We start from the raw sequence: 27448 nt of genomic DNA, 5'->3' as shown, positions 1-27448 counted from the left end.
TATTGGCAAGTTTTATGAATCAGTTTACCTCTGATGAGCTCATAGTGCTGGTTGTACAAACAAACCATGAAATCCACCACACACTAAAATGTAACAATAAGCTGAAAATAACTGAAGAGATGCATGCTGCATTTATGTGTCTTTTTGTGCGTGCCTGGTATCTTGGTCGCTTGGAAATGAGCCAAAGCTTCTGTGTGTAGAAACACACACACACAGACTTTCTCTTTGAGGATTTATCAGCCTCAGGCACGTGCACAGACAGACCCCTGGTGGTGCTCAAGCACCTGCCCTTTTGCCCTGGATAAGAAAAGTGCCTCTTCTGCTGGAGCACAATTGTTCCTTCATTCATCAATATGTTATTTGTTTTGATATCCGATGGGGCATTTATTTGAGTTCTTGTGAGAATTTCGCCCAGTCATCCATGGTCCAAACTAGATGTGGTCCATATTGACAAAGGTCGTGGGGGAAGAAACATCATCAACATCAAATTCTATCAACTCTTTGATTTGGCTGCAAATTAGACCTAAATGAAGATGTCAGATTTCTAGTTTCTAAAGCATTCGAAAACTAATTTGTCTTTCTAAAGGTACATCAATAGTGGTTTTATGTGACAATCACTCCTCCTGAAACACAATTTCAATGTAGTTTACGGCTGCACTGCGTGGACCACAAACCACGGACTCGGAATTGAGTTCCCAGCATCATCGACTAACCAAATAATCACAATCCAATGAACAGCACACATACATCTATTAACGCAACAACACCCATCGCCGGATCATCACACGGACAAAGAGACAATAAAGACTCCTGTGTTGGATGTGAGTCACTGTGCGCGCGGAGGCGTGCGGCCAACTGTAGCACCCTGCCAGCACCGGGCTCCTCCGCCGGGAGGGGTCCACGGAGCTGGTCGGTGTGTCTCCTCCTCTTCCTCCTCCTCCCCCTCCTCCTCCTCCCAGCTCGCCGTATGGACGCTCGACTGAGGCGCATCGCTCTCCCACCGTTTCCTCCCCGGCGTCGCTTCCGCGCAGGTGTCCCGCCCTGATCGACGGCCTGACAGCGAGTAGTGGAACCCGGCGGGCTGCGCCCGGTGCAGCCGGAGAGCTCGGGCATGCCATCCGGGGCGACCGGACCGAGCTGTGTGTGTCGGCCCGACGTTCGCTTTGCTACTTGCGGGAAACCAAAGTTGCTGCAATGGAGACTTCGGAGAGCGACGCGGCGGTGGCATCGCTGAGGAGAGCGGAGGAGAGAGACGGGTATTATGACCTGGAACATCTGCCCCCACTGCTGGAGGACGAGGTGAGACGATGGGGAGGTTTGTACGTGGATGTTTCAAGACGTTTAGAGGTGTATTGGCTGGTTGGGTTACATGTTTGCTCCAGATGACAATAACTCCTATGCTGCGTTCTTCTTCTCATAAGCCATTTCTTCCAATTTGGCTAAAAAAAGTATTCACATTCTTTAACAGTGAAGGAAGTAAAAGTGCAGAAGTACTTGTGTTTTAAAAAAGTACTTTACTCATGGTACTGTCTGTGCTTTATAGTCTGCCTGTTAGGGATTGGGCCTCTCTGAGGGCCCCCAGATTAAATAAAAAAAGTAGAATTAGCTGCAAAACAACTGCATTACCTTTGGGCTTAGAAATACATCTTTACTTTTTGGTGAAACATAGATAGTTGTAGCTACTCACCCAGTGAACAGCCACCCAACCAGAGAGCTCATCTCTTGTAAAGTGCTGCAAGCTTAAAAACAGCCGCTGAGGTATTGAGCGGACTGGAGATACTCAAGCAAATGAAATGTGCCCCAAAACTGTGCTGAAGTAAATGTACCTTTGAAAGTGTATGGAACTGCCTCGAGCTCTTCAGAACCTGGCAACCCATGCACAGACGTATATAGGACAGCATATTTAACGTGTGAGGGGAGTGTTGGGGGGGGGGGGGGGCTCTAGCTTTCCTCTGCACTGCTCTCCGGGGACGCTGTCTATTTACGGGGGCTGCTGCTTCTAGTGGCATTTTCTGGCCTGTGATCGCGCTTCGCCCCAGATCACCTCGATACGCTTTGTTCCCAATCTGCTGCAACTTTCCTGTACCTGCAAAACAGCTCAAAGAGCAAAGTCGATAGCCCCCCCCCCCCCCCCACCCGTTCCCTGGGAGCGATAGACATGAATAATGTCATGGAAGAGGAGAGACGTTCATGGTGATAATTATAGTGTTTGACACTTGCAGCTTTGTGGAGAGCCCACACTTCTCTCTCCCAGCCATCTGTCTGCGTCAAGGCCGGCTTTTGTGTTCCCCCGCGAACCGACAACAGAAGAGCCCGTAGTGACGGGTCGATGAGTCGGTGAGATCACCGCGTCGCCACCAATGCGGCCACTTGGTGTAGTGGTGGATCACAGACGATCCAGTGTGTTCATAGCACGTGTTTCACCCTCGTGGTATTTACAGGTCTCAAAATGAACGTGACTGACAAAGAACATGGCTGTCAGGGTTTCAAGCTGCCATCTTCCAGGGTTGAGATCATTTCCACCAAGCTGAGATGTCTACCAGTGATCCCGTGCCGTTGGATTGTACTGTATGACGTTTCAAGTTGTTCAAGTCTACAATTTTTGTTTTGACGATGGGTTCATGTTTCAGCTTTAGTTCGTAACAGCAGGTCCTAGTTTTAAAATGGGCTTATACCTTTATTTAGATTTCTGATAGTGAAAAGCATGTCAGTTTTCCAAAAAGAGGTGCTCTACCAACGCGTCGGATGTGGAGGTGGTACCAGAGGGAACGCTGTGCATTCTGCAGCACATTACTAACCCACCTGTTGTCAGTACAAAAAATAGACTTTTTGAAACATTTTGGTCCCCAGAAAGCGTTTTATTCAGTGTTCACGTTGCACTTGTTACTGAGTCCAAAAAGTTTTCAAAATAAAAGTACACAAACCATAGGATGTGCCGTCTATAACGCAAAGAATGCAGAATTTTGAAATCCTTAGAAGAATTAGTTTAACAAATGTTTTACGGTGGAGACATGGAGGCATGTTTTTTAGACCTCAGGGATACATACAATGCTTTTTTGGTGTGTAATATTTATAAGAAACCTGCCCACCTTTTAATGCACTAGATTAGCCCTGACGTTCTCATTTCGCTTCCTTATCTCAAGAATGTGAATCTTTGCGAGACGGCACTCTTTATAAGCTGTTACGCTGCTGCTGATAGCTTTACGTTATAACTGTAGCAGCAGTAGAAGTATCTCTGCCCCGTCACCCACATGTAGGATCTAGTTTCCTCCGGGTCTTAGGCTGTACTCTGTTGGCTCCCTGTGCTGCAGGGATGACGCCGGGGCCTTAACGGCAAACTTCTACTCTGCACACATTGCATTTACATTTGAGTTGGCTGACTGACGCCCAGCAGAAAGCAGGGACTGTTTTGAAAACCCTTGTTTGGTGGTGCACGAATGGAGTGGAGGAAAACGTGAACCATCTGTCCTCTGGGCTCGGTTGCTGGGCATTAAAATGTATGAAATGCTTGGAAGACAGAGCTCGCCATAAGTCCTTTTTAGAGTAGTACAATATTTAAGTGGATTGACCGACTTGACTTGGAACTCTTAATAGTAGTTAGTACTTAGTTTAAATGGCCATCTGACTCTTTCTGTGCCATTTTGTTGAGAATAATGCAGTTGGCCGACCTAGAAATGAGCTACAAGCTAATAGAAAATAAATCCTCGTTAAACATTTTGCCATTAGACAAGGATTGAACCCAGGAGTCTACCCCCGGGTCCCACAGGGAAACTCAATGCGGAAGTGTCTCCTTTGGTTGTGAAAAAGAAGTATAATCATACAGAATTCTATGAGAAAAGGCCCCTACTTCTTTCTTGTTTATTACCTTTGTAATCATGGGCTTATGGTCTTAATCTCTAGTGCTGCTCTGCCACAAACTAATGGCCGACGTCTTTGCGAGTACGTCCACTTCGTTCATTTGTTGCATGTGAACTTACCTGGACCTTCTTGTGCGTGTATTTTGTCCCCAGGAGAACGTGTCCCTGGCAGACGTCCTGTCCCTACGGGACAGCTGCCTGTCCGAGGAGGAGGTGTGGGCTGTGTGTGCAGAGTGCGTCCTGGCGCTGCAGAGCATCCGACCCTCCCACCTCTTCCACACGCTGTGCATAACGCCAGACACGCTGGCCTTCAACGCCCACGGCAACGCCTGCTTCATGGAGCAGCTCAGCGGTGAGTCTACGGCGCCGAGTGACGGCCCTTCGCGTGTTCACGCAGTGATCCACAGCCTCCACTTCTACATGACTTCTTATCTTCTGAATCTGGGGGATGACTGTCATGGCTGTTGATGCGTTTTTAAACAATTATTAATTTCTTTCAGCGTGTATTTCTCCACGTACGTTTAAATCAATTATAACTAGAGGACGGTACAGATTAGGACAGAGCTGCATTGCAGAGTTTTAAAGCCCAGTAGAGGAGGCTCTTTTCTGTTTCTCTTCACCAGTCTGATGCCCTGATCTGTATCGCTTTCAAGCAGCAAATTCCTGCTCCTGCATCGGTGTCTCACTGGATCTCTGGGGGCTTTGCCGAGGTCCGCTCTCCGATCTGAGCGGACGCTGTTGTTCTCCTTCGCAGATCTGAAGATATCCAACGAAATATTATCCCTCACCTCCTCTCCTCTCCTCCTCCTCTCCTGTCCTCTTTTTTTGTTCTTCCTTATGCCGTGTTTCCGTTTATAGCGCACGCAGTGTGACACACACTTACTTCATGTCCCGATGGTGGATTTCCAAAATGACTGATGACCATTGACCAAATCAGCAGTGTCAGCGTTGCCAGGGGGATGGTTGTTGTGGTAACCGCTTGGTCAGCCTATCGGCATTACACCTGCTCTCATGCCGACTGATCCGCTCAGCATGGCGTCCCCTTACAATCATGCATCTATTTCCTTCCACATTAATCACTAATAGTGACTTTGGAGAGGTGCTTATATGACTCTGTTGGCTAAACTCTGGAGGTTCATTTCCTTTATCTGATCGAGTTATGATTGATCTTGTGGAAAGAAAGAGAAACCAAATATGGAGGCCACGTTACACAGTACATCTCTATATCATGAATCTCAGGCAGATTGCAGTTGCCACAACGACTGATCAGTAGGGTTTGTTTCAGCTAATTAAACTGTAATACTGAGAAAGACTGCGGAGCTTTAGCATTGCGAGCCACTCCACATTTTGATAAAAAACGGTTGCTGCACCGCGTGGGAGGTATGATAAGCACCTTATGGATAGTGTGCAGAATCAGCTGTGTTGCTTAGCTCACGCTAACTGTTGGGCTAAAGAGCTGCAGGCAAACAGGACTCCGAGCTCCTACCTTCCCCCTCACGGCTGTCCTTTTCTTTTTTCCTTTGTGTCTTCTCTGTGTCAGTTCCTACTCACTACAACATGTTTACGTATCTTCTGTACACGTTTTGGAGAGGCGAGGAGAAGAGATGGAAAGGCATCAGTGGAGAGGTTGAGGTTGAGAATGGAAAGTGAAGGGAAAAAGGGTTGTAGGAAACATGACAGGAAAGAGGACAGGGTAGGAAAGTCAAGGAAAGAGAAAGGTGAGGAGACGCAGTGAGAAGGTAGAAGAAAAGGGGAGGAAGCTGAGATTGAGGAGAGAGGAAGAAAGAGAAGGAGAGATGAAATAAACCAAGTACGGAAAGGAGGCGAGAAGAAGGAAAATACAGGAAAGAATTACAAAGAAAAAAGGGGAGAAAAAAACAGCGTTAGAGAAGAGGAGAAATCAAGGTCGGCCTCACAAACCCTTGAAGGGCCGATTGCAACTCGAGCAGACAAACCCAGATCCGTGCTGACCCACTTTACTCCTCTTCTCTGCCTCCAACTCCCTTTGTCTCCACATGCCAGTCGAGGGGCTGCACGTTTGTGTTGTTTTTGCGCGTCTGTGTGTCCCTCCTGTTGCCGGACTGACCGGTGGCCTATTTGAGGTGGAGGAGGAAGACGTTGGCCTGCTGCCGCTCGGCGGCCTCTCCGCCTTCCGATCGGCGGCTCTTGTTCGTCAGCACACCTCAGGAAAAGCAGACTCTCATGGTTTAGCGCATGCTTCTGATTGGCGTCTACACATCAAAAGCCCAACACGGTTTGACCCGCAGACACGTAGTCGGTCGTAGTCGGTCGTTCGATCCACGTGCTGCACGCTTCTTACACACGCCCTTCATGGTGCTGTTAATCTGCATCTTTTGGTCCTTGCAGATGACCCAGAGGGCTCCTTCGTTCCTCCTGAATTCGACAACACGGGCAGCACGTTTGAGGTAAGAGAGGCCAGTTCTACTCAGTCGCCATAGGCCAGCAAACATTCACAAGCTCACCTCCATCCGGTAATGTGGAATAAGGAGGAGGCAGTACTCTAAATACTTGTTTGATTATTTCTTTTGAGTCAAACCTGAATTTGTCTAGTAGATTTGTGTATTGACAATCAATCAGCTCCAGCTGTGCGTGTATTGTGTATATAAATATTCTCCCCTGCTGAAACTTTCTTGCTGGGTCCTTTTTTAGGTATTTTTTCGGTGACACACCATGTTTATTTGTTGTCCATCCTTCCGTCAGTGTGTCCTATTCGACGTGTATCTTAGGGACAACCTGAGGGAGAGTCTTTCAATTTGGAACAAACATCCAAAACACCTTTCTGACCATGTCTCATGAATGCATATGTTAGTTATGACAATTTTTCTCCAATGTCTCAGAGAAAGTGACGACATGTTGGACAGACGTGGATGTAAACTGCAACACAGGGAGGAATGCAACTGCTGGGCAATAATCTGTCAACCATATTAAGAAAATGGGTTCAATAAATGTTTGAATGAATCATTTCAGCTCTTTCAGCATTACTGAGTAACCTTTTAATTTGTCTTAAGGTACTTTGCACAGCTTGGTCTGCCGGATAAAAGGAGCCGTCTTGAAATAAGCCCATTTGCTGCCTGAGATGCAACTGCATTCAGAAGCTTTTGGCCTCTTCCCTCAGTGGTGTCCCTGTTCCCCCGCTAACATGAATAAATTTACAGTGGACTTATGTAACCAAATCTCAAAACGAACCTTGCGCCGTGCATTCTAATCTTGCGCTCCGTCAGAAAACCTAAAATGTCTTCTTTCTTCTTTTTCTTTGTGTTTTTCCTGAAGAGAGATACTTCTTATTGCCAAAGTAAGCTTGTAAGCAAAGCACGAGTCTTGGCCTTCGGCTGCGTATTTACGCTTCTATTTTTGGCGGCCTGGCACGTGTCTGCACCACAGCATGGGTGCCGTCCGCTTCGAGTGTTGGGAGAGACGGCTTGGTTTGAGACGTGAACTCAGAAGCTCCTCGTCGCTGCTGCCTCACAGCCGACCATAATACTCACTCAGTGTAGCCGAGCGAAACAAAAGCCTCTGTCATTAGCGCGGCCAACACATGACCATTACCGCCCCAACGCGGCGACAACCTCCTGCCCTCTCTCAGCCGCTTCTTCAGTCCTCACTGTAAGATTGCAGCTGCAGCTGACTCCTGGTAATGATGATGACGGTGATGACGGTGTGTTTGCGCCTCCCTTTTAAACCCGGCTGCAGGGCCATGTTTACTCTCTGGGCTCTACGCTCTCTGCCGCACTGAACTTTGTCGTCGAGCCGGAGCTGGAGGCAGAGGTGGGGGAAGAAATGGAGAAGCTGCTGCAGCAGATGATGGAGGAGAAGCCTGAGGACAGGCCTCTCCTGGAGGTATTGCAGAACCCCGCCGACTGCTCTTTGCTGCCAGAATGATTCATTGAAAGTTGTGAAAAGATTTGAGTAATCAGCGATCTCACTCGAGCGGTCGCGTTGTCATGGTATCCAGACTAAAAAAGCAGTGGTGTCTGAAATGAAGTCACTGTGAGTTTGTAGGAAAGCTTGAAAAAAGATGAATGTCTAGTTGGATTGCATGTTAGGGATAAAAAACAACAACGGAGAAAGAAAGACATAATAAATGAAGCACATAAGTATCCGATTCACCCTCAGATTCAGTCAGCAATCACATAGAAAATCTGAAATACCTAAAAACATTAATAACATATGCATAACACCGATAAGTGCACTAAGAGTGGAGAGCGGATCTCCACCAGGTGTCTCCCTCTAGCATCCAGAACACAGAAGAGCTGAATCATAGTCGCACCCTTCTGGCTCCCTTACAAACAACATAAACAACCATAAACAAACAGGGATTTATTCGCCTTGTATCGTGCATTCGAGTTGAATGGATCATATGATATCGGGTATGGGATTGATCTGCAAGAATGAAACCAATTGTCGAGCCAGAACAAAGGCGTAAAGTGGTTGTTAAAGAGTAAGAAGTCAATGATGGTATGAAAGTAAAAGAACAGTCTGAATCCACAGGAGGTCTTTGAACATAAACATCAACCAATAAAATATTGGTGCAATAGTATGCAAGACTAACAGTGAACAGATAGATGACCTCCACGTGAAGGGATATGATACATATATATTTACAGTCCAATTAATGGAAGCATCAACTATGCAGAAATAACCACCTATCATCAAACAAATGCAAAATAATTGAGCACTATATTGTTATGCAAATTAAAATAACTGTTGTAGCGATAAAGTATTACATATTTTACTATTTGCATTATTTAAGCGTGTTACAAGTTGCATAGAGCGCGCTCGTCATTTTTTTTCCTGTACACAGAAAAGTCATTCAAAGCAGCTCTTGCACACTGTTTACACTTGATTAGCTACACTTTCGTCAAATGACCTTCATCCGGCATTTCATATGAGAAAATACAAGCCGTGTTAAGGCACATTCATGCGTCAGACACTTATCACAAGTTTAAAGGGTTTAGTCGCAATATGCACAATAAATAACAAAATAAAAACTGCATTTTGCATCATTTGTGAAATAATTCATTGTGACCTGAACGACATCTCTAGAAAAGAATAACTCATAATGACAAGAAATAAGTAGACGTCCTTGCGTGTAGAACAGAATCCTTTCATAACTCAAACCGACATGTGTGACACTCCCACAGGACCTTCTCACGCTGGCTGAAGCGAGGCTGTCTCCCACCTCCCCGGCAGCTGTGTGCCGGAAACTGTCTTCTGTTGGTCGGCGGGTGCTCTCCATAGAATCAGTATCAACCTTTCAAGGTTGTTTTTTTTCTTTCATCATCTCAACGAACGCGTTGCAGTTGTATCTCCGCTGTGATCCCCCCCCCCCCTTACCCCCGGTACCAATTGCTGTCTTTGCATCGCCCCCAGATGGACGAGAAGGCTCCTGGGAGGCGAGGTGGCAGCATCCCGAACCCAGGCGCCTGCTGAAACGGCCCTGCTGGGACGACAACGGCGAAGACCCGTGTGCCGGCTGTTCGGTCAGAGAAAATGGTCTGTCCAGGCAGCAGGTGTGTTACACTTTGTGGCTTTGAATCTTTTTTTAGGAAACTGCTGCAGAAGGAGGAGTAAAATATGGTTTAACTAGGCCAAGACTGCTGAAGCTCCCCCCTCCAAACCTCAGAATGTCAGCAATTTTTTGTTGCTTCTGTTCCTGCACCAGTTGGGGTCACTGAGCCGTCCAATTCTGGATTATAATCAGCAGCATAACAGGATTTACTCCTTTCAAATAAATGAAAGGAGACTCTGGTTTCAGGATTCAATCTGGAATTGATTCTGGATTTCTAAGTTAACTTGAATAAAGCAAATCTTTATCTCCACTTTTCTTTGCCATGCAATGAGGATTGTCTCCCCACTGTGGGCTGAACCCGATGACTCGATCTGCAGGTGTGCGGCGGCTGGGATTCCTCTCTCTGGGCGGACGACATGGACGCCGCTGAAGGTGACGGCGTGATATTTGCCGACGAGTTGGACTGCAGGTCCCACAACAGCTCCCCGGTGAGGCGGAGAGCCCAGCAGAGGCCGAACAGGGTGAGGGGGGCTCTGAACCGCTCCTGCTCCGTCCCGGACTCCAACAACCCCCCTTGTCCGTCCCCGTCCGCCCACGGGGACATCAGCGTACCTGTGTCCGACCTCACGGAGATTGGCACGCACGGGCAGCGGGGCTGCACGTCCGCGTGGAGCAACGCGCTTCAAAGACTCAACCGGGGCCGCTCCTGTGAGCCGGACCCGCACAGCGGCGCCGAGGATTGTGGGAACCAAGTGTCACCGGCAAGGGAAGTGGCTGCAGAGACGTTGTCCAGCGGGGATACGAAGGTCAAAGGGTACCTTGAATCTAAGGACTGCACACATGATTCGCCATTTTTCCGCGCTCCCTGTCGGGAGATGGAGATGGAGGAGGACCAGAGCCTCTATGTTCCCAACAACTACATGACCAAAAGCATGCTGTGCCTCAATGAAGAATCTCAGGATGAGGTCAGACCGCCACGGCTTCACATGTACATTATATATGTGTTTGTATAGTACGTTCAGAGGAAGTATGTACAGTAGGTGGGACGAATGTTTAAACCCTCAAAAATAGATGTTACAGAAATGTTCTGAGTTAATTATAACTTCAGTTTGAGTTACTTCGGTGGACTTGGGGACCCGCTGAAGGATGTGAATGAATGACTTCCTCTTTTAATTTGTTCTTTATTTCCCCTCCAGTGGATCTCTCTGAGAGAGTTACTGACTCTGTGTGGGCGGCGGCTGACGGTGGATGAGCTCTGGGCTCTGTGTTACACCTGCCTCTGCTCCCTGCAGACCTACACTGACTTCCCAGGTGATTTTAACCACCGTGTTCATTAAAGCTCGGGCTCGCCCGAAAGGGGAATTAAAGATTATGCAAATAATGTGTGGCGTGGCTTGAATTTGATGCCGGCAGTGGTACTTTGCAGCTGACTTCTCTCTGTGTCATTAGCCTATCTATGCCTGGACACGCTGCATGTGGGCTGCGATGGAGAGGTACTTTTCCTGAAACCTAAAAACATCGGTAGGTTCACTTTTGAGCTGTGAGCTTTGCCGCTGCAGAACATTGCTGGCAGCTTAATAGTCATCCATCTTTTTTTGTATTTAGTTGTCTACTTTCAAAATAGTTGTTAAAAGAAAGTGTGTATATACTGAGGCAACAGTCGTTTTCAAGCACTCGAGCAAGTCGTTTCTGACTTTCTGTTTCCTCTGCAGGATCCCGAGATGCATTTTATCTTGCTCCAGAATATCAAGAACACGGAATTGTAACTGAGAAGGTTTTAGTGCCTCCGTCTTTTTAAAAAGATCCCTGTCACCAATCACGTGCTTGGTTTTTATGTTTCCCTCTCCTCTTTTACTCTCAGGTTTGTGTCTACGCGGTTGCTGCTATTCTTTGGGCTGTAGCCAAGTTCAGTTTATCACCCAATCAAAAACTGGCGGTTCCCCGTAAACTGAAGAGACTGCTGATGGAGATGGCAAAGAGGACGGCCATCGAGAGACCGACCATCGCCGCGGCCAAAAAAGTGAGACTCTCAACCTGATACTGGCAAACCAGGAGCTCATGTGGCTCCCTGGTACCCGGTTGTTGCACAAGCCACTACAGATACAACATTTCTTATCTGAGATCTGAAATTGGTCTGAAAATACAATTTAAAGAAAAGGAAATCAGATCGGCTTTAAGAAGGGCTGTGACTGTCATTGTGAGCCCTTATTTAGATGAAACATTTTTAGAAATGGTGCCGATTCAGAATGAGGATGTAAGTATAAAATCTAAACTACCCAAAAGGGTGTAAACTAATCAACATGAGCCCCACCTTGAGCAGCAGCATCATTACAGTGATGAATGCAATAATAATAATTAGTAAACAGTAATTATATATCCAATATTATTCAATGATCAGCCATTCTGCCTATTCAGTAGCCCCACCTTTACTTTTGATAATTCAAGAATATATATTCATGCTGAACTTTTTTAGGATACAGTTTATGCAGTTTAATGCGTATAATACGTGCACTGCTCACCTCTACGTCTGCCGTCTCGCTCATATTTCAGCCTTCAGACAAAATGACGCTGGTTCCCTTTTCAGGCTTCATACGTACGTCGGCACGTTGGCATTGATGTAACCTGTTTGAACATCAGCTAGAGGGAATGTTGCTAAAACCCTCTGTGCCTGGTGACTGCTGGCATTAGTTGGAGACTTAATCTTGTGTTTATTGTGCGGAAAAAGTTTATTCATCATTTCCAGTGCTTGGGCTTTAGTGCCCCGTAAAAGTACATTTTAAAATAAACTGATTTGGATTCTTAATCATTTTTACATTTCATTTTCTATGGATTTGTTTATACTTTTAGGTATCAGTTTAATGCTGCCTTATGTTATTCTGCCCTTCTGTCTTTTATGTGTCGTTGTGAAAAGCACTTTAAACTGCATTTCATTGAATGAAAAGTTTTCTATAAATAAATCCTGATTGGATTTCTGCATATCAAAGTGCGCAACTTCAGAGAGAAGCACCTTTCTAAATAGACACATCCTGCTTGAAAGAAGCGCATTGATTTAAATATAGAGAATCCAAAGTGCTCTGCCATTTAGTCAACAAAGGACTCCTTAAAAAACCCACATAATTAACTTGTATTTGTATGCTGTCAGTCATTGTGTAGAAGTAACTGTTCAGCCTTTATAATTCAATCAAACCCTTCAGTTGTTTCAGGGTACAAACTGATCGTGACGCTATTAGTGTTGTTGTTGTTATTGTTATTGACGTATTAGTGTCTCGTACTGACATCACATTTGTTTTCCTGCGGTTTCAGAGCTGTCGTGACTACTTATCACGTCGAGGGACGAATGCTGAAGCCGTGTGGAACAACCTCATCAGCAGAGTCCACCCGGTAAACGCTCCTCTTCTTCACCTCGGATGAATCCACACCTTTTGTCTCTATTTATTGTATTCAAATCTCAACGCCCGGGTCCTTCTGTTTCTAATTGCTCCTCCTCCTCATGTCTGTCCTCATTCTTCTCCTGGTAAAAGAAGATCTTTATTGTAACAAAGTCTATTTTCCTTCAGCCAGCCTCCAAATCTACCGACGCAGATGGTTTGAGTGCAACTGACACTCAACAAAGCTCATGGGCAGAGTCTGCTGGAGACACCGGTAGGACGTCTTCCCTTTAATGTGGACAACCCTCATGCAATGTAGTTTACCTTGAAATGTGCCGCATATCATACGGAATCTTTATTAATGGCTTTAACGATGCTGAAGAAGAAAATGCAGGAAAAATCATTGGCTCAACCAAAATCACGGCAAATTAGCAGCTCTTCACTGAAATGTTCCACATTCTGTGTAATTCTCGCTGCATGAGACAATATCACTGATATTGTATCTGGCATTGTAACTGTGTGTAGGCTTTGTGCCAATGGCCACTGAGAGCCGGCTGGCTCCTGTGCCTGGCCCTGTTCCCCACAGCTTCCCAGAGGCCTTCACCTCCGCCGCCACACACTTCACCCCCATCATCCTGACAAATGAGTGGAGCTCGGAGGAGGGGGGCAGCCGGCACATTGGAGCGGTCATTGAAAGGTAGGATGTTGCAAAAGAAATCCCTTAAAATAGTGGTGCAAATCTGCAAAAGGCATTTTCTGGGTGTACGTAATTTGGGGGGAAATGGGGGTCGTACGCCTTTGTTTCTTGTTACGAGTTAAATGAACTGCATAAAAAGCGAAAGTGGCAGGAAACAGCTAGCGTGGCTCCGTGCGAGGATGCTGCTTGATAACCATGAGATACATGAAACATGAAGTCGTGGCTTTCAAGGACATATTTGTTGGTCTACATCTGAGCCATCTGACTTTTTGCTGACATTCATGAATATTATGAAATAATAATTTACTGATATGGCTCTAGTAGAATTAAAATAGTTTTGGACTGAATGTGTCATATTCAAACCAAACAGAGACCCTTTGTGCTGCTTGTAATTCTCAGTAGAAGAAAAACATGATCGTTGTTGGAAAGCTGCGCATTATGAGAAGTACTTTTGGGCCGGTGTTTCACGTGATCTGCAATATGCTGAACTATGTGGCCACTGACACACATTTGAGAGTCATATCAGTCTCCTTACGAACCTCAGAAAAGAAAGGTAATAAACCTGTTTCTTCAAATACTAAGGAGAATTTATAAGAAAGAAAATGGAAGGGATTCAAAAAGAACAACGTTAACACTTCACATTGTTCGTTTTACAGGACAAAAAGCAGTGAACACATGCAGGCAAAGGGCCTTGATCCCCTTCCACCCTTTCGCTCTGACTCTCCTGAACCTGATCTACACGCACAGGAGTTGCCTGTTCGTCATACAGTCATAACCACAACCTCTGTCGACAATTTGCCGGTCAACTCTACTTCCACTCTCCCCAATATGTCCTTTCTTGAAGTCTCTCTTCCTCCACCATCACCATCTGAACTTGGGACTCGTGGCATTTTCAACAATTACCTTTTCCGTCAGGATCCCACAACGGGACGCCTTTGCTTAGTGCCTGTGCAGGTCCGGCCTCCAGAGTCTCTCCTCGGGTTGGATATGAATCTCTCCCTCGTGCCGCGGCCTTTGCGGGGACAGATCGCAGGTCCGGAGAGCGTTGACGGCCCATTCATCAAACGTTTGCATGCGCCCGGGAGGCCTGGACCCCGCGATTGTGGCCCGCCGTCATCCCATTTCAACGGCGGCTCCGTCCTTCCTGACGGCGCCCTGGATCGCGGGGTACCGAGAGCTTGCAGTGGACAAACAAATCCAGGGACACAAGACTCGGAGTCCATCCCCCCCGAAGTCCACCCTGCCAAGCTGCTCGGCGGAGACCGCTCGCTTGACGGGCATTTGGCCGACGAACACGAGGACATCGGCCTGGGTATGTATCTATTAATGGGCATCATCATTATAAAGTCTGCACGCTTCCAGCCATTCTTTAAGGAAACAACAAAATAATGACCCACTCTATCATTTAGATATGAAGCCGTATTCTTCCAAATAGAAGATCTGCTTTTTTTCTCTTTTTTTCCGGAGGGGAGTGCATCTTCTCTCTGAAGGACTTCCAGTACCCGGCGTTTGCCAGCGTTGTGAAGGAGAAATTCGGCGATCTGTACTGGGAAGACGACTTGCTTGCTGTGCTGCACTGCCTGGTTAGCTGCAGCCCGTCCCCGCTGTAAGTTGCACTTTGGACATTTATTTGACATTTGGGCCTTTTAAAGATGAGAACATTACTTTGTTCAACATTACTCTTTGAATTGTAGAAAAGTGGATACTGACGTAGCCCGGATTCATATAGTGTTGATGTCTAGAGGACCAGTCTAAATTGAAAAAGGAAATATTGTTAACCAGCCAGTGCTTCCCTCTAAACAGTGAAATAACCAAATGTAGCTGCTCGTGGTCAGATACCATGATCTGTCCTCTTTGCACAGCCATGTACTGCATTCAGTTGAGCATTCATCCAATTGATGCGCGGCTCATACGGTCCCCATGGTAACCGATATGAACTGTGTTTGCTAGTACTGGGGAGGCAAACATTGACGGCCCATGTAAAGCCTCTTCTGCGTTGTTACTGATGACAGATTCCGTGCCGCACACGTTGCTCTGCATTTAAGTGTGAGTCAGGGACGAGCTCGCCCGTTGCCTCACGCGTCTTTTCATCCGGCGCTCGTCATGCTGTTTACGCTGGGGGGGGCAACGCGCGGACAGAGCCTTCAATCTGCAGCGTAAGGGACATGGAAATAGACGCTCTTGCTCGCAGGGCCCTGCATTGGAGGGTTCTTTCCACTGCTCCAGCGCCCCTGAGGGGACGTGGGACCGCTGGAGCCTTTCGGAGCGACCGAGTGTCACACTTCAATTACATTTTATTGATTTTTTATTTCTTTTTGCATGTGATCTGCGGGATGTTTTGAAACAAGACATGAAATCACGAACCCCTGCTTGCGTGCCGTCTTCTAAGTGGATCTGTGAACTTTGACGTTGGCTATTCCTGTTTCTTTGTTTATTTACATTTTTAATCACAAACCCTGTTGCATACGATTTCCGCGGTTCTTCGCGGGAAAGCTCACCGGGGCTCGCTTTGAACTCGCCGCGTGTGCTTTCCCTCTCCTGCAGCGGCTCTAATGAGGAGGCTCCATCAAAGGCTGTGAATCGGGCGGCGCTCCCTCCACCCTTGGTAGCCGCCGCACGCAGAGCGGGGAGAGAAGTTATCCGTCTCCACCTGGATGGAAACGCTCACGCGTCCGGTCCTGCTGCTGTGGGTTGTGAGGCTCTGCCCTGTCATGGGGGAGAGGAGGCTCCGCTCAAAGATCTCCATTTAAGAGCAGGGGAGAGTCTACGCTGCATCTTTCAAGGTATAGATAAAGACTTATATACGTTTTGTTTTTTAGACTCATGTCTCTTTAGGTTACAGTCGGTTATAATCTTTATTATTGTGATTTGCATGTGCATGTCAGTTGAGTTCTGATGGCTGTTTAAAGTTTACGTAATAAAAACTTTGTTCATTTAATAATCTACAGAGAATTTAATCCGTACTGATACATCCTATTTAAAAAATCAAATCTGTCCGATGTTTTTCCTCCTAATTGTTTTAGAGTATTTCTATTCCGCTTGATCAAGTTAAATGCAAGTGCCAAATGCAAGTGGTTCACACGGGTTGATTTGGATTCTTTTGCATTGAGAACAAATGTGTCTCTTTCTGAAGAGAACTAACATATTGTTTGAAAGATTTTACTCCACACTGGTGTAACGCATAAACGTGCAGATGAATAGACTGCACAGTTATTAAGGGAATTTTGAGTTTGCATGTAATTAGTACATTCAACACTGGTTTCACGTTTAACCAAATCTAATTGAACCCATCTGTATTCTGATATATTCCACTATATCCAGCCGCCGACTGGATGGGGGCTCTGACTGGCTGCTGGATGCTCATCTTAAGTCTCGAGCACGTTCGTGAGAGTCCAAAGCATAGCGGCGAGCTCTTGAGATTCATATTTCTCCTCCAAGACTCATTCCTGGCCAGCAGCATTCAGCAAACACACCCTCGCATCTGCTTTTATTGAACCATCCCAAACATGTGGTCTTGATTACAATCGGGCTCTTACAAGACACCCAAGATAAAGCGATGGCGATAGTTTAGCCTTGAACTATTCCACATTCGAACAGGCGGCGCATTGTGCACCCATGACGTGGTTATTAAAAAAAATACCCCCAGCACCACCTCTTGATCCAAAATAACTATTTATTCATACATCATTTGTAATTTTGATTTGCGATTCAGTTCCTTTCTCCTTCTGGTCTTGTCCCAAATCCCCCCCCCCTCTCTCTCTCTCTCTCTCTCTCTCTCTCTCTCTCTCTCTCCACTGTCCTTGTTCACGGGTTGAGGCATGAGTGCCGGCAGTTCGGAAGCGGTGGCCATGGAGGGAGGAGGGCGTGAATCCGCGGGGGGCAGCGATGAAAGCCCCTCCGAATTGGAGTTTCCTTCGGGGAAAGGGGAAGATGAACAGATGAGCCCCGACCGCTCCGAGGAAATGGAGGACAGCGAGTCTCTGGTGTCGGAGCGACTCGTCTCCCCCGGATCCAGAGCGGAGGGGCCTCCGGCCTTCAGCTCCGGCCCAACCTGGGCCTCGGCCTTCTTTGGGGAGGAGTGCTTCGGTCCTGAGGTGATCCAGTACGCTGTGAATCTGGGGCAGCACACGGGATCTCCGGGCCTGGATGTGAAGACACAGGTGGGTGGACTTGTGGAGCTCACTGCTGCTCGTCATGTTTGACCTTAACCCTTTTTGTTTGATCAAACAGCAGCATTATTCATTCATCGGATTCTATTAAATGAAATATATGTAACAGAGCATGTTTTTTTGATTTAAAGCATGATGCAGATTAAAAGTGTTTATACTAATTCAAAACTTAAACATGTAGTAGAGGCTTTTTAAATGAACATGTTTTCATTTACGTCCCTTGTGCATTTCATCCGTTATGTTGGACCCAAGTGCTCATTGCACGCATTGTTCTCTCCGACCTGGATCTGAATGTGAAAGCGATGAATTAGCCCGTGGCAGAGTAACTAAGTGTAATAAAAGAATAGTAATGTTGTGCAAGCTTTGATGGGGTTTGTGTATCGGATGCTGTGACTGCCGTTGCATTCTTTTGTGCCACAGTTGTGAGGCAAAAGGGAGAGAAAGAAATGCTGCACTGGAAACAGCTGAAAGGCTTTTCTAGTGAAAGGCTCGTGGTATTTCACAGCCTTTTTGTGTGATTTCTTTTTTTGAACAGGAACTGCAGCAGCAGCTGATGATCGAAACAAGGAATCTGAAGAAAACACAAAACTTCTTCCAGAAGCTGATTCAACAAGAGAGGAAAAACAAAGGTTGGGTACCCAGTTAACAACACAGCTAGTGTACGGAAACGGCGTGTGTGGCTTCCGGGCATCTCTAAAACGGTGTATGTGTCACCCCAAGGTGAAAACAAACAGATGCTGTCCAAACTCAAGTCCCAGCTGGAGGAACTCCGATCCAAAGTAGTCTTCCTAGATTGCGTGAAGAAATACCTCGAGGTGCTTACCAAGTACTACCATTCCCAACAATACTCTCCCATTCACTCCGACAACACCGTGGCTTTTCTATTCGTTGATTTGATATCATTGCTGCAGGTTCTCAGTGTGGACGAGTGGGGTGTGGACGTTTCATTACTGCCTGCTTTGGCTGTCTGTGGACGTGGATCTTTGGACCTCCAGTCCTCTGAGGACTCCTCTGTCCTGAGCTTTGGTACCAGCAAAGGCAAGAGGGCTCTGCAAGCTGGTTCTCCTCTGGGCCTCATGGCTAACCTCTATGCCAGGTATCATTGAGGAGCTCTTTCATTTGCAGTGCTGAGTGAGTGTGTTGTGGTCAAAAGATGTTGCATTGAGGGGAAACGATGCAACAAGAGAGACTTTATGTCCTAAAGTTCAGCAAAATGTAGAATATCTGCATAGTTATTCTTTAATATTTCCATATGTGCACCGTAGTACAGTGAAATCTGTTCCAGCGATGCTCTCTCTGCTCGGGCTTGTTGCACACTGAGCATCATTAGAAACCACATAGACACTCAAATAGGCAGGGACATGGCCCATGATTATTTTGAGCCGCTTTTATTTCAAACTGCCTCCAGCTGAATCCGTTCTGTTTTTCTACTGAAAGTGTGGAATGAACGTAAATAAAGTAAACGTATCAGTATTTACAGAACCAATTTCACAAAGAACTGAACGAGGGGACAATTTGTTTCCACAATCTTACTTTTGTCCTTTTTATGTCATTTTAAAATGCTCATCGGAGACGCTCTCGTTATTATGTTATACAGCGACTTTGCCTCTGAGCCAAGTACAAGCCTCTCCGTGTACCGCTTGTGGGGAATACTTTAGATACTATTCATGGCTGAAAATGCGGATAATTCCCCTAAAAAGACGACAGGCGTCATCATCAATCAGAGATAACGTGGCAAAGGACAGTGTAGTAGTTAATATAGTTTCACATTCACATTGGACATGATCATTCTAGAGTGTCTGTCCAGCGTATTTAATCAATATAGTGGATTATAATACTTTTTTATTACATTGCTTAATAAGTATTAAACGTACTGTATGTTGCGCTGGATAATATAGTATTGATATTGTGTGAATACTTCATATTTTTTAGGAGCCTTTGACTCTGTTTGATCTCGATGAATACCCATTTGTCGGGCAGCTCACATGACACTCATTACAACACCAATGTGGATACTTTCGGTGGTTTGGGTTTGACGCAACTGAAAGGGCGTGTCGGGACATTTGGTCAGGATGCCCCAGGCAGGTACCACATCTCCACAAGAGTACGGGAGCACAGAAAGTCTTCTGGAAAGGAGTTGAAGGAGCATGCTATGAACATTTAGCTTTAGGGTGAATAACTCTCAGCATTTTGTCCAAGATGATAGTTGTTTTTTCTTCAACCTCTCTGAGCTTCATTCTTTGCGTCTCTGCTTCTTGTCATCCCAGAAACGCAGCGGTGGACGGCTTCATCCAGCAGTTTCTGTACACCTATCGTTTCCTCTGCACGCCCAAGCAGTTACTGCAGTTCATAATGGATAAATTCATCTGTGCTGCCAGGTACTGTATGCCGAGTAACTCTCGAATACACAGAAACAAGAGAAAGAAACGAGCAGGAGCATCTCCGCTCCGGCCTCTTGTGTAAACTGAACAACCGCAATGCCCCATCAACCACACGCGGTGCGTGACCACGGCGCTCGTCTTCCCTGGCAGACAAGGTCCAGACATGTCGGGAGACGCCGTGAAGATCTTCCATCGCAGTTTGGACTTGCTCCAGCTCTGGATAACCGACTGTAAACAGGTGGACTTCATGCCGATGTCCGACCTGGTGGACACGTTAGAGCGCTTCCTGAATACCGAGGTAAAGCACTGCAGGACAATTTGTTCTGCACTCTGCGGAGACGAACCGCCAGTCGTAACTGTTTATCAGCTCCGAGGTCAACTTTCTTCCCGCCTCTTGTGAAACATTCGATGTCTTCGTTCTGCATTTGCCTGATTGATTGTTGTTTTTTTGGCCCCCAGGTGATTCCTTTAGACAGCCGAGGGGAGGCCCTTCTCGCCGCTCTCCACAGCCCCGCTCACAGGACTTTGATCCGAGGAAACCAAGTCAGCTTTGAGGAAGATGATTTTTCTATGTGTTTGCATTCCTCTACTGACGACCTCGGGAGAAAGGTCAGTTCTATACTTTTTGAGGGGATTTTGTTAATAATCACCTGTAACTCACCTGTAACATTTTTATTTTAAGGTGGATTGAGTGTTTTTCTTGTGTTGTAACCCACATGCAACTCCTTCCTACTAAAAGTAAAAGGCAGACACTGAGCTGCATTTAACTCTTCATTGATTCAACCGTTGAGAGACCAAGGTCACCCTTCATGGAACCTGTGTCGATGTGTTCACATCATTCAGAGGGCGTGTCCTGCCTTCTCAAATCTCTTTCTCGCCCCTGCAGTGGAGATTCTCCAGAGCGGTGGAGCCCTCCGCCTCCCTGCCTAAAGACAAGGCCTTCTCCATCGCCGCAGCCCTGCCGGTGCCGTGCCGTGGCTCCCTGGCGGACGACCCCCCCGCCGCCTTCCTGCAGAGTGAGGAGAGACTCCCCTTCAGCCGCAACGAGAAGGGGGCGCAGCACGTGACCCAGCAGCTCACCTTGCTGCAGCAGGTAGGTAGACGGGTCCAATCGCCACACCTGGCACTCAGGTGGTCGTTGTCTCTCGTTGCCACTAGGGGGAGACGCGCCTTTACAAATCCATTGAGAGACCCTTACGTTTACAGACAACTCTGACTAGATGGATGTTGTTTTCGCAGGAGATGTTCAAAGGGTGTCATCCGGTTCATTTTCTCAACTCCAGAATCCAGGGGGTGGGGGGCAAGGTCTCGAGCCCCAACAAGTGAGTGCATTGATCAAGCTTCACATGCTGCACATACTATAGTAAACTTTCAAGGACTTAATGAATGTGAGACAGTGGTGGGCAAATAGCAGAGAGGCAAGTTGCCCTCTTTTTTTCAATCAAAATGCAAAATGCTTTCATTAATTTATGAGTTAAGTCCAATTCTCTTAATCAATATTCCTTTTTTTTACATCTTAACACGATGCGATTCGTGACGTAATGGGAAATTCAAACTGAGGCTACTTTGTTATGTCGGCGAAAAGATCTGAGCTGAAAAGATAATCTTATATTTAAAAAGCTTCACATGTAATCCTACAATAAGCAGGTTTAACAGTTAAATCAATAAATCACTTCAAAGATGAAGTGTATTTCATTTTGTAATTATCACGGATAAATGAGGGAGTAATGTTGATTTTATTATCCCAACATGTTGTTATCCTCTTTAGCACGCTAACATACTAAAGCATCTGAAAGACAGGTCTGTCAGTGAAAGATGTGATCTAAGGGAGTTTAAGGAATGTGGAAAAACTTTTAGCAAACCTCAGTTCAAAAGCCCAAACATTTTTATTGAATTAATATGCTCGACTGCAACAATGAATCAATAATTAACCTTCTAGCTACAACACAGTAATGTATTATTGTTTCAGTCCTTATTTCTGCCCTCCCCACACCAGGAATGTGTCTCTTCACATCCCGCCAGCAGAGGGAAGCAGACTACTGGAGTGTGAGGAGGCACCATCAGACAGCCGCCTCCAGCAGCTGCTGACGTATGCTGACGGTGTGGCCAACTGGATCTCCGCTGAGGTAGTCAGCTGCGACTCCGTCAAGGTGAGAGGGCACGCAACCCATCAAAGGAGACGGGGGCCGCCTGGGGGGGGCAAAGGCAGCCATTACAGCCTCCGCTTTGATTCCTCATCGTCAGACACACGCTCTCAGTCACAGACGTTGCCCTCGGGGACCTTCTGCTGCTTCTCCAGTCTCATGGTCCATAGACAGACGTGTCAAACCTGAACGTTGTCTCTCAAACAGCTGACGAGCTCATTGAAAATGAGTGTATTTGTATTATTATGAAGAGAAATCTGTGCCTGAGCTGCTTCCTCAAACTCACTGCTCGACTATCCCGCTCATTTTGGACATTTCTGCGTGAAATTCAACTTGCGATATCTTTCATACCGACGTGGCAGCTCAAATGCTGCCGAATATTTACACTGGACTTTAGCTTCAACTTCAATTTCAACCACTTTCATCTTATCTTACACACAAGCTGATCATTTAACTGCTTCCATAAGCAAACACACTTTGTCCAGTAGACCCGCTTCATTATGCAGCCTGCTCTAAAAAAGCACGCCGTCGTGGATATCTTTTTAGACTCGTTGGCCGTTATTCATTACACGCTCTCCTCCCTTGCAGACACAAGTTGCTTTGCTGACCAAGTATCTATGGGTGGGAAAACACTGCTACGAGGCGAGGAACTTCGCCACGGCCATGCAGGTCCTCGGAGGTCTGGATAACGTGATTGTCAGGCAATTACCAGTAAGGCTGCATCTCATGAATACTCCTCACACAAACCCGTGACTTTCTGCGAAAAGTCGGATGCCCTACAGCTAAATGTTTTGTATAGCTGTGATAGAATTGGGTGCTGTTTAATTAACTTCACAAATTAGAAAGTTGCATTTATGCTTTCAAATGAAATGTAGAAAGTGCAAGCGCATTGAGGAGTGTGGGCCGTCAATATGAGTAATTCAAAAAAAAAAAAAAAGATTAGACGCTGTTTAAAATATATAATTAGTAACATTTCCATATTCCCACGGGTTACATTCATCGGCTCTTGTTGCATTGTGTAATTACTCTTCCTTTTGGAGCTTCACCACTAAATAAAACTTTCTCCCTTTTTGCCAACAGGCTTGGAAACATCTGTCTTCCAAGGTGTGCGAGATCCTGGAGGAGCTGCGAGCTGTGCAGGTGTGTGTGTGTGTGTGTGTGTTTGAGCAAGCACACTCGTATGTTGTTTGTAACTGAAAGCCTGGCCGGTCACATATTGTGAAACTGGGCTGCAGGGCAAACAAATCAATAGAAAAACAGCTCGGAGCTACTCGCCTGTGTGCTGAGAGCTGACAGCTGCCTCTGCATCTGAAAGTTACCCCCAAAAGAACCTGCTGCATCGAAGGCATCGAACAACACGCGTCACCCTGCTGGAAACTTTCCTGCCATAAAGGGAACCATCGGCTCTGAAATGTAGAGCGGTTCAATTTGTTTCTTGTGATTCTTTCAATCGCTACATCGCTGGTGATTACTGATCCGTCGCGGGGCGTTGGAAATGATTTCTTCCCCGCGCAGATGAATATGGCTCTCCTCAGGTGTTCCTGAAGAGTGACGACCTGTGCCTGATGGGGGGAGAACACGCGAGGAGGAGGCCCACCCTGCCGTCGGCGCACATCCTGGCCATGCACGTCCAGCAGCTGGAGATCGGAGCCTTCACGCTCACTACTGGAGCTTACAAGTGGACCAAGCTCAGGTAAGAAGGGGGGGGGTGTGATCCAAATGATGATAAAAAGTCCCATATTTTACACTTCTATAGCACCGATCCGTAACTTGATCTGGCTGCTAACAAGACAGATTTGCTTTTGTTCTCCTACGCAGCAAGAGGACTATTTTGTGTGGACAATGATGAAGTGATGACATTTTAGTCAAGTGGGTGGGGGTCCGGTAACTTATATTTGATCAATCATTGATTGATTTTGTAATGTAATAAGCCCCTATAATGCAATTTAAACAACCGATCCTTTACTCCTTTCCTGACAATGAGACAATAAAGTGAGCTCATGCAGACGGCCAATTGTTGATTTATGCGACAAGTTCTCTTCCAGAATAGTCACTTAACTTTGCTGGTCTTAATGTTTATATTATATTATTAATAGCGTAAGGCATTATTACTACTAAAATGCGGAATTTTATCAACAGTGGTCATATCATTTGAAATAATACATACACTTGATATTGGAATTACAAATCTGTGTCAAAGAAAACTGAACCGATATTGTTTATTTCTGATTTATTGAACCTAATATAGATATATAAGTCTAAAGGTAGTGTCGTAGGGAAACAATTCCACAACATTATAACTCTAGTGATTGTCTTAGAATTCCGTCACTAGAAACCACTGAATATCTCGCTGAAATGGACACACAGCCAGTGGAATTAGTGCTACACGTCCTTGTCAGTGGCCCCGCATATTAACGGTCGGTTTCATTACCTGAAAATCTATGACAAAGTCGGCCAACTAGCTACGAGGACACATTTTCCCGTGTCCTTCTCCTTCACTCCAATATGGCCAACCAGATGCTGAGGTCACAACAAGTGGCGGTTTGATGGTAATGGCACAGCTGTTGGATTTGGGTTGCTGGTCGGGGTTCCTGTGCGGCGACAGATGGCACACGTGGGATGCGGTTTGATTGGAAAAAGGAGGTTTTGGGCCAGATGCTGAGAGGCGGCGGGCTGTAGCCAGATGCTGGGCTCAGGAGATCTAACAGGGAGCGGCAGAGACGCAGCTGGTCGCTGTGGACTCGGGGTCGTCCCTGCTCTCTCCAAATGAGGTCGCTGACAAAACCGATGCTGCTGCCAGGAAGGAAATAAGCAGGATCGCTTTTCATGTTTTCACTTTTCCTTAATTTATTCCCATTCCGTGCTCTGGTCCATCCCTCCTTGGTTCAAGGAGCATAGCAAAGGTTGTGAGTCAGGTCCACGCCTTCCAGGAGGCTGTGTACCCCTACAGCCCCGACCCGGAGCTGCAGGCCTACCTCCGGCGCCGCATCGCCCGACTCGCCACCTCTGACATCCACCTCTTGGCCGCCGAGAACGACGGCAACTTCCATCAGTCCAGCGAGCGCCAAACGCGGAGGATCCAGGACCAGCTGAGGAGGGTCAAGGCCACTTTCCAATGAGCCCTGACCCAGTGACGCGTCAGAGCCCAGAGCGAGTCCCCACTCGCTTGCACGGCCACACTGAGGCGTAGACCCTCTGTCTTGGAGAACTGGAAAACTTTGTCAAATGTCCAGAGTCGGTCAAGGGGCCCATAGCTAATGTCAGTAAATCAGTTCATACTCTCGGGCAAACTTTATTTAAAAACCCCAAGAGGTAGTTTGCCACAGTTAATATTAGCAATTTGGGGGAAGATTTTCATTTTCAATGATTCTTGACTCATATACAGACATTTTTAATCATTATTTGTGATTGATCTGACACAGAAAACTTGGGAAAGTGTGTCATTCAATCAGGGGAACATTGGGGAGATTTCATAGAAAAGTGAATGATTTGGGAAGCGAGACAAACCTGTATTTAATTTAAAGTGTTTATTGATCAGATATTTTGCTAACATACAAAGTGTAGTTGCTCTTTATTGAACAAATGAGATTTATAGGACTATTTGTAAATTGATATCTCAATTTAAATCCCATTCAAACAGCAAATGGTGATGTGATTTATTATCAACAAATGTGTCATGCAGGGCCAAAGCAATGCCTCTGTCAGAGAAAAAAATACAACCTAATGAGATGTCATTGAGGGAGGATGCTCGGTTTTTCTATTTTCTTGTTCTCTCTCCCTCTCTCCCTCTCTGCCTCTCTCTCTCTCTCTCTCTCTCTCTCTCTCTCTCTCTCCCCTCTAACGGTCTTCTGCCACCAAGCACACTGGAGATGGAATGGAAGATTTGCTTAATTCAGGCCAAATAAATGCGATTTTATAAGCCACCTCTTGCAGTGGTCTGTTTGGGAATGTGAATTTTTTTAAGGGCGCTCTCGTGTAGGGAGACAAAGTACAGCATTGTGAACTTTAACGTGCTTTCTGGCATTTGCTCGCCTTAATCTTCAGTGGAGGATTCGTGTAATGGTTACGTTGTATTTCAAGCCATTAAGACGATTGCATGTGCAAAGCTGAAGCACCTTAATGTTTCAGCTTGCACATCTGATGAAGAGGATTACATACATTTTTGTGTCAAATGGTCTGTTATAGTTGTTATACTGTCATAGTTTAATAACTTAAATCAAATTGTTTGTATTTGTGATTTGAGAGGGTGGTGCATCAGAGCAACTCCAACACTGATGTCAGTCATTTTGAATGCAAATTGACTGATTATGGCTATTTCAAGCGGGTATTTCTAGTTGTACTATAAATAAAGGACTGACTACACCACTTCTTGTAGGACGTGTTCATGAATAACCCGCATAGCTCACATCAAGAAATACAGTTATTTTTTATTTTTTATATGTATTCATTTAAATCCAGCCTTTGGTGAATCTGTCGAGATTAGAATAGAGTCTCTTCTTTTGCCTGCGGGGACAGAAACTGAGAGCTCATGCGGGCAGAGTTGAGGAAATCGGCGCAGTGTGAAAGCGACGTCCCGGGCGGCTTTTTTCTTTTCCATTGTTATCTAAAGGCATCAGGGTTCATCTTCAAAGCGTCGGAGATAAGAGGGGGGGGGGGGGGGGGGGGGGTCCGAGGGGGAGTCCTGCCTCCGCCGCGACAGATCACCGATAGAGGAGACGACAAGGCCCCATGTCTCTTATCTGCTTTTGTCGCACAACTAAACGATCAATTTAGCGCCATTGTCCCCAAAGTTGCCGCACGCGGAGATCGCACAAAAAAGAGGTCTGGCCGGGGCCCTCGGTTTATGTGCCCCCCCCCCATCCCCCCATCCCAACAGACACGACGCGACCCCGCCAGTCAACGTGGTGAGACTTTGCAGATCTGATGACAACTATATATAAATCTCTCTCTCTCTCATCTGTAGTTAACACCTCTCAATGTGTGCAGCCTCTGGTTTGTGAGCCAATTGAATGATTATGGCGTCCGTCTGCTGCCCCCCCCCTCAGACTTCCTCGCAGCTTGTTTTGGCGCATTACCATGTGAACGGCCCGACAATCAGCCGTAATTGTGTCGCTACTGTAATGCCTTTGATCCGCAATGTTTGAAGCGCCTGTGCCAAACGCTGGCTCGCGGGTCGCCGGCGCCAGCGCTCACCGGGGAATCCGAGGCATGTCGATACGAAATCCATCCAGGGGGGGGTCGGACCCCCACTCATTTGATAGTGCAGAGGTAGACTACAAGGGAATAGCTGAGATGCATCATT

General features: G+C 46.3%; 1 protein-coding gene across 1 annotated transcript; it reads left to right on the top strand.

The window, feature by feature from the left end:
• Positions 1-862: 862 nt before the first annotated feature.
• kndc1 (kinase non-catalytic C-lobe domain containing 1) lies at positions 863-26513 on the top strand. Its single transcript, XM_078104878.1, has 31 exons — positions 863-1299; positions 4011-4209; positions 6225-6283; positions 7569-7715; positions 9020-9137; positions 9249-9388; positions 9765-10352; positions 10584-10698; positions 10837-10908; positions 11100-11161; positions 11249-11407; positions 12691-12768; positions 12945-13029; positions 13281-13452; positions 14109-14764; positions 14920-15058; positions 15997-16235; positions 17269-17612; positions 18157-18250; positions 18342-18436; positions 18533-18717; positions 19889-19999; positions 20153-20300; positions 20462-20611; positions 20889-21095; positions 21242-21324; positions 21999-22152; positions 22735-22857; positions 23227-23286; positions 23682-23839; positions 25037-26513. The coding sequence occupies exons 1-31, from the start codon at positions 1195-1197 to the stop codon at positions 25263-25265; spliced, it is 5274 nt and encodes a 1757-aa protein (XP_077961004.1). The 5' UTR covers positions 863-1194; the 3' UTR covers positions 25266-26513.
• The last annotated feature ends 935 nt before the right edge of the window (positions 26514-27448 follow it).

Source organism: Gasterosteus aculeatus, chromosome 6 (genome assembly GCF_964276395.1).
Source record: "Gasterosteus aculeatus chromosome 6, fGasAcu3.hap1.1, whole genome shotgun sequence".
NCBI classification, from domain to species: Eukaryota; Metazoa; Chordata; class Actinopteri; order Perciformes; family Gasterosteidae; genus Gasterosteus; species Gasterosteus aculeatus.
Note: the sequence above shows the minus strand (reverse complement) of the source record. Positions and strands in the feature narration are given on the sequence as shown.

Bases quoted from the DNA above. Each gene is read 5' to 3' on its own strand.
- kndc1 (XM_078104878.1), top strand. From the start codon at position 1,195: ATGGAGACTTCGGAGAGCGACGCGGCGGTGGCATCGCTGAGGAGAGCG. The intron at 12,769-12,944 runs GTAAACGCTCCT...ATTTTCCTTCAG, and splicing joins TCATCAGCAGAGTCCACCCG to CCAGCCTCCAAATCTACCGA. The intron at 20,000-20,152 runs GTACTGTATGCC...CTTCCCTGGCAG, and splicing joins AAATTCATCTGTGCTGCCAG to ACAAGGTCCAGACATGTCGG.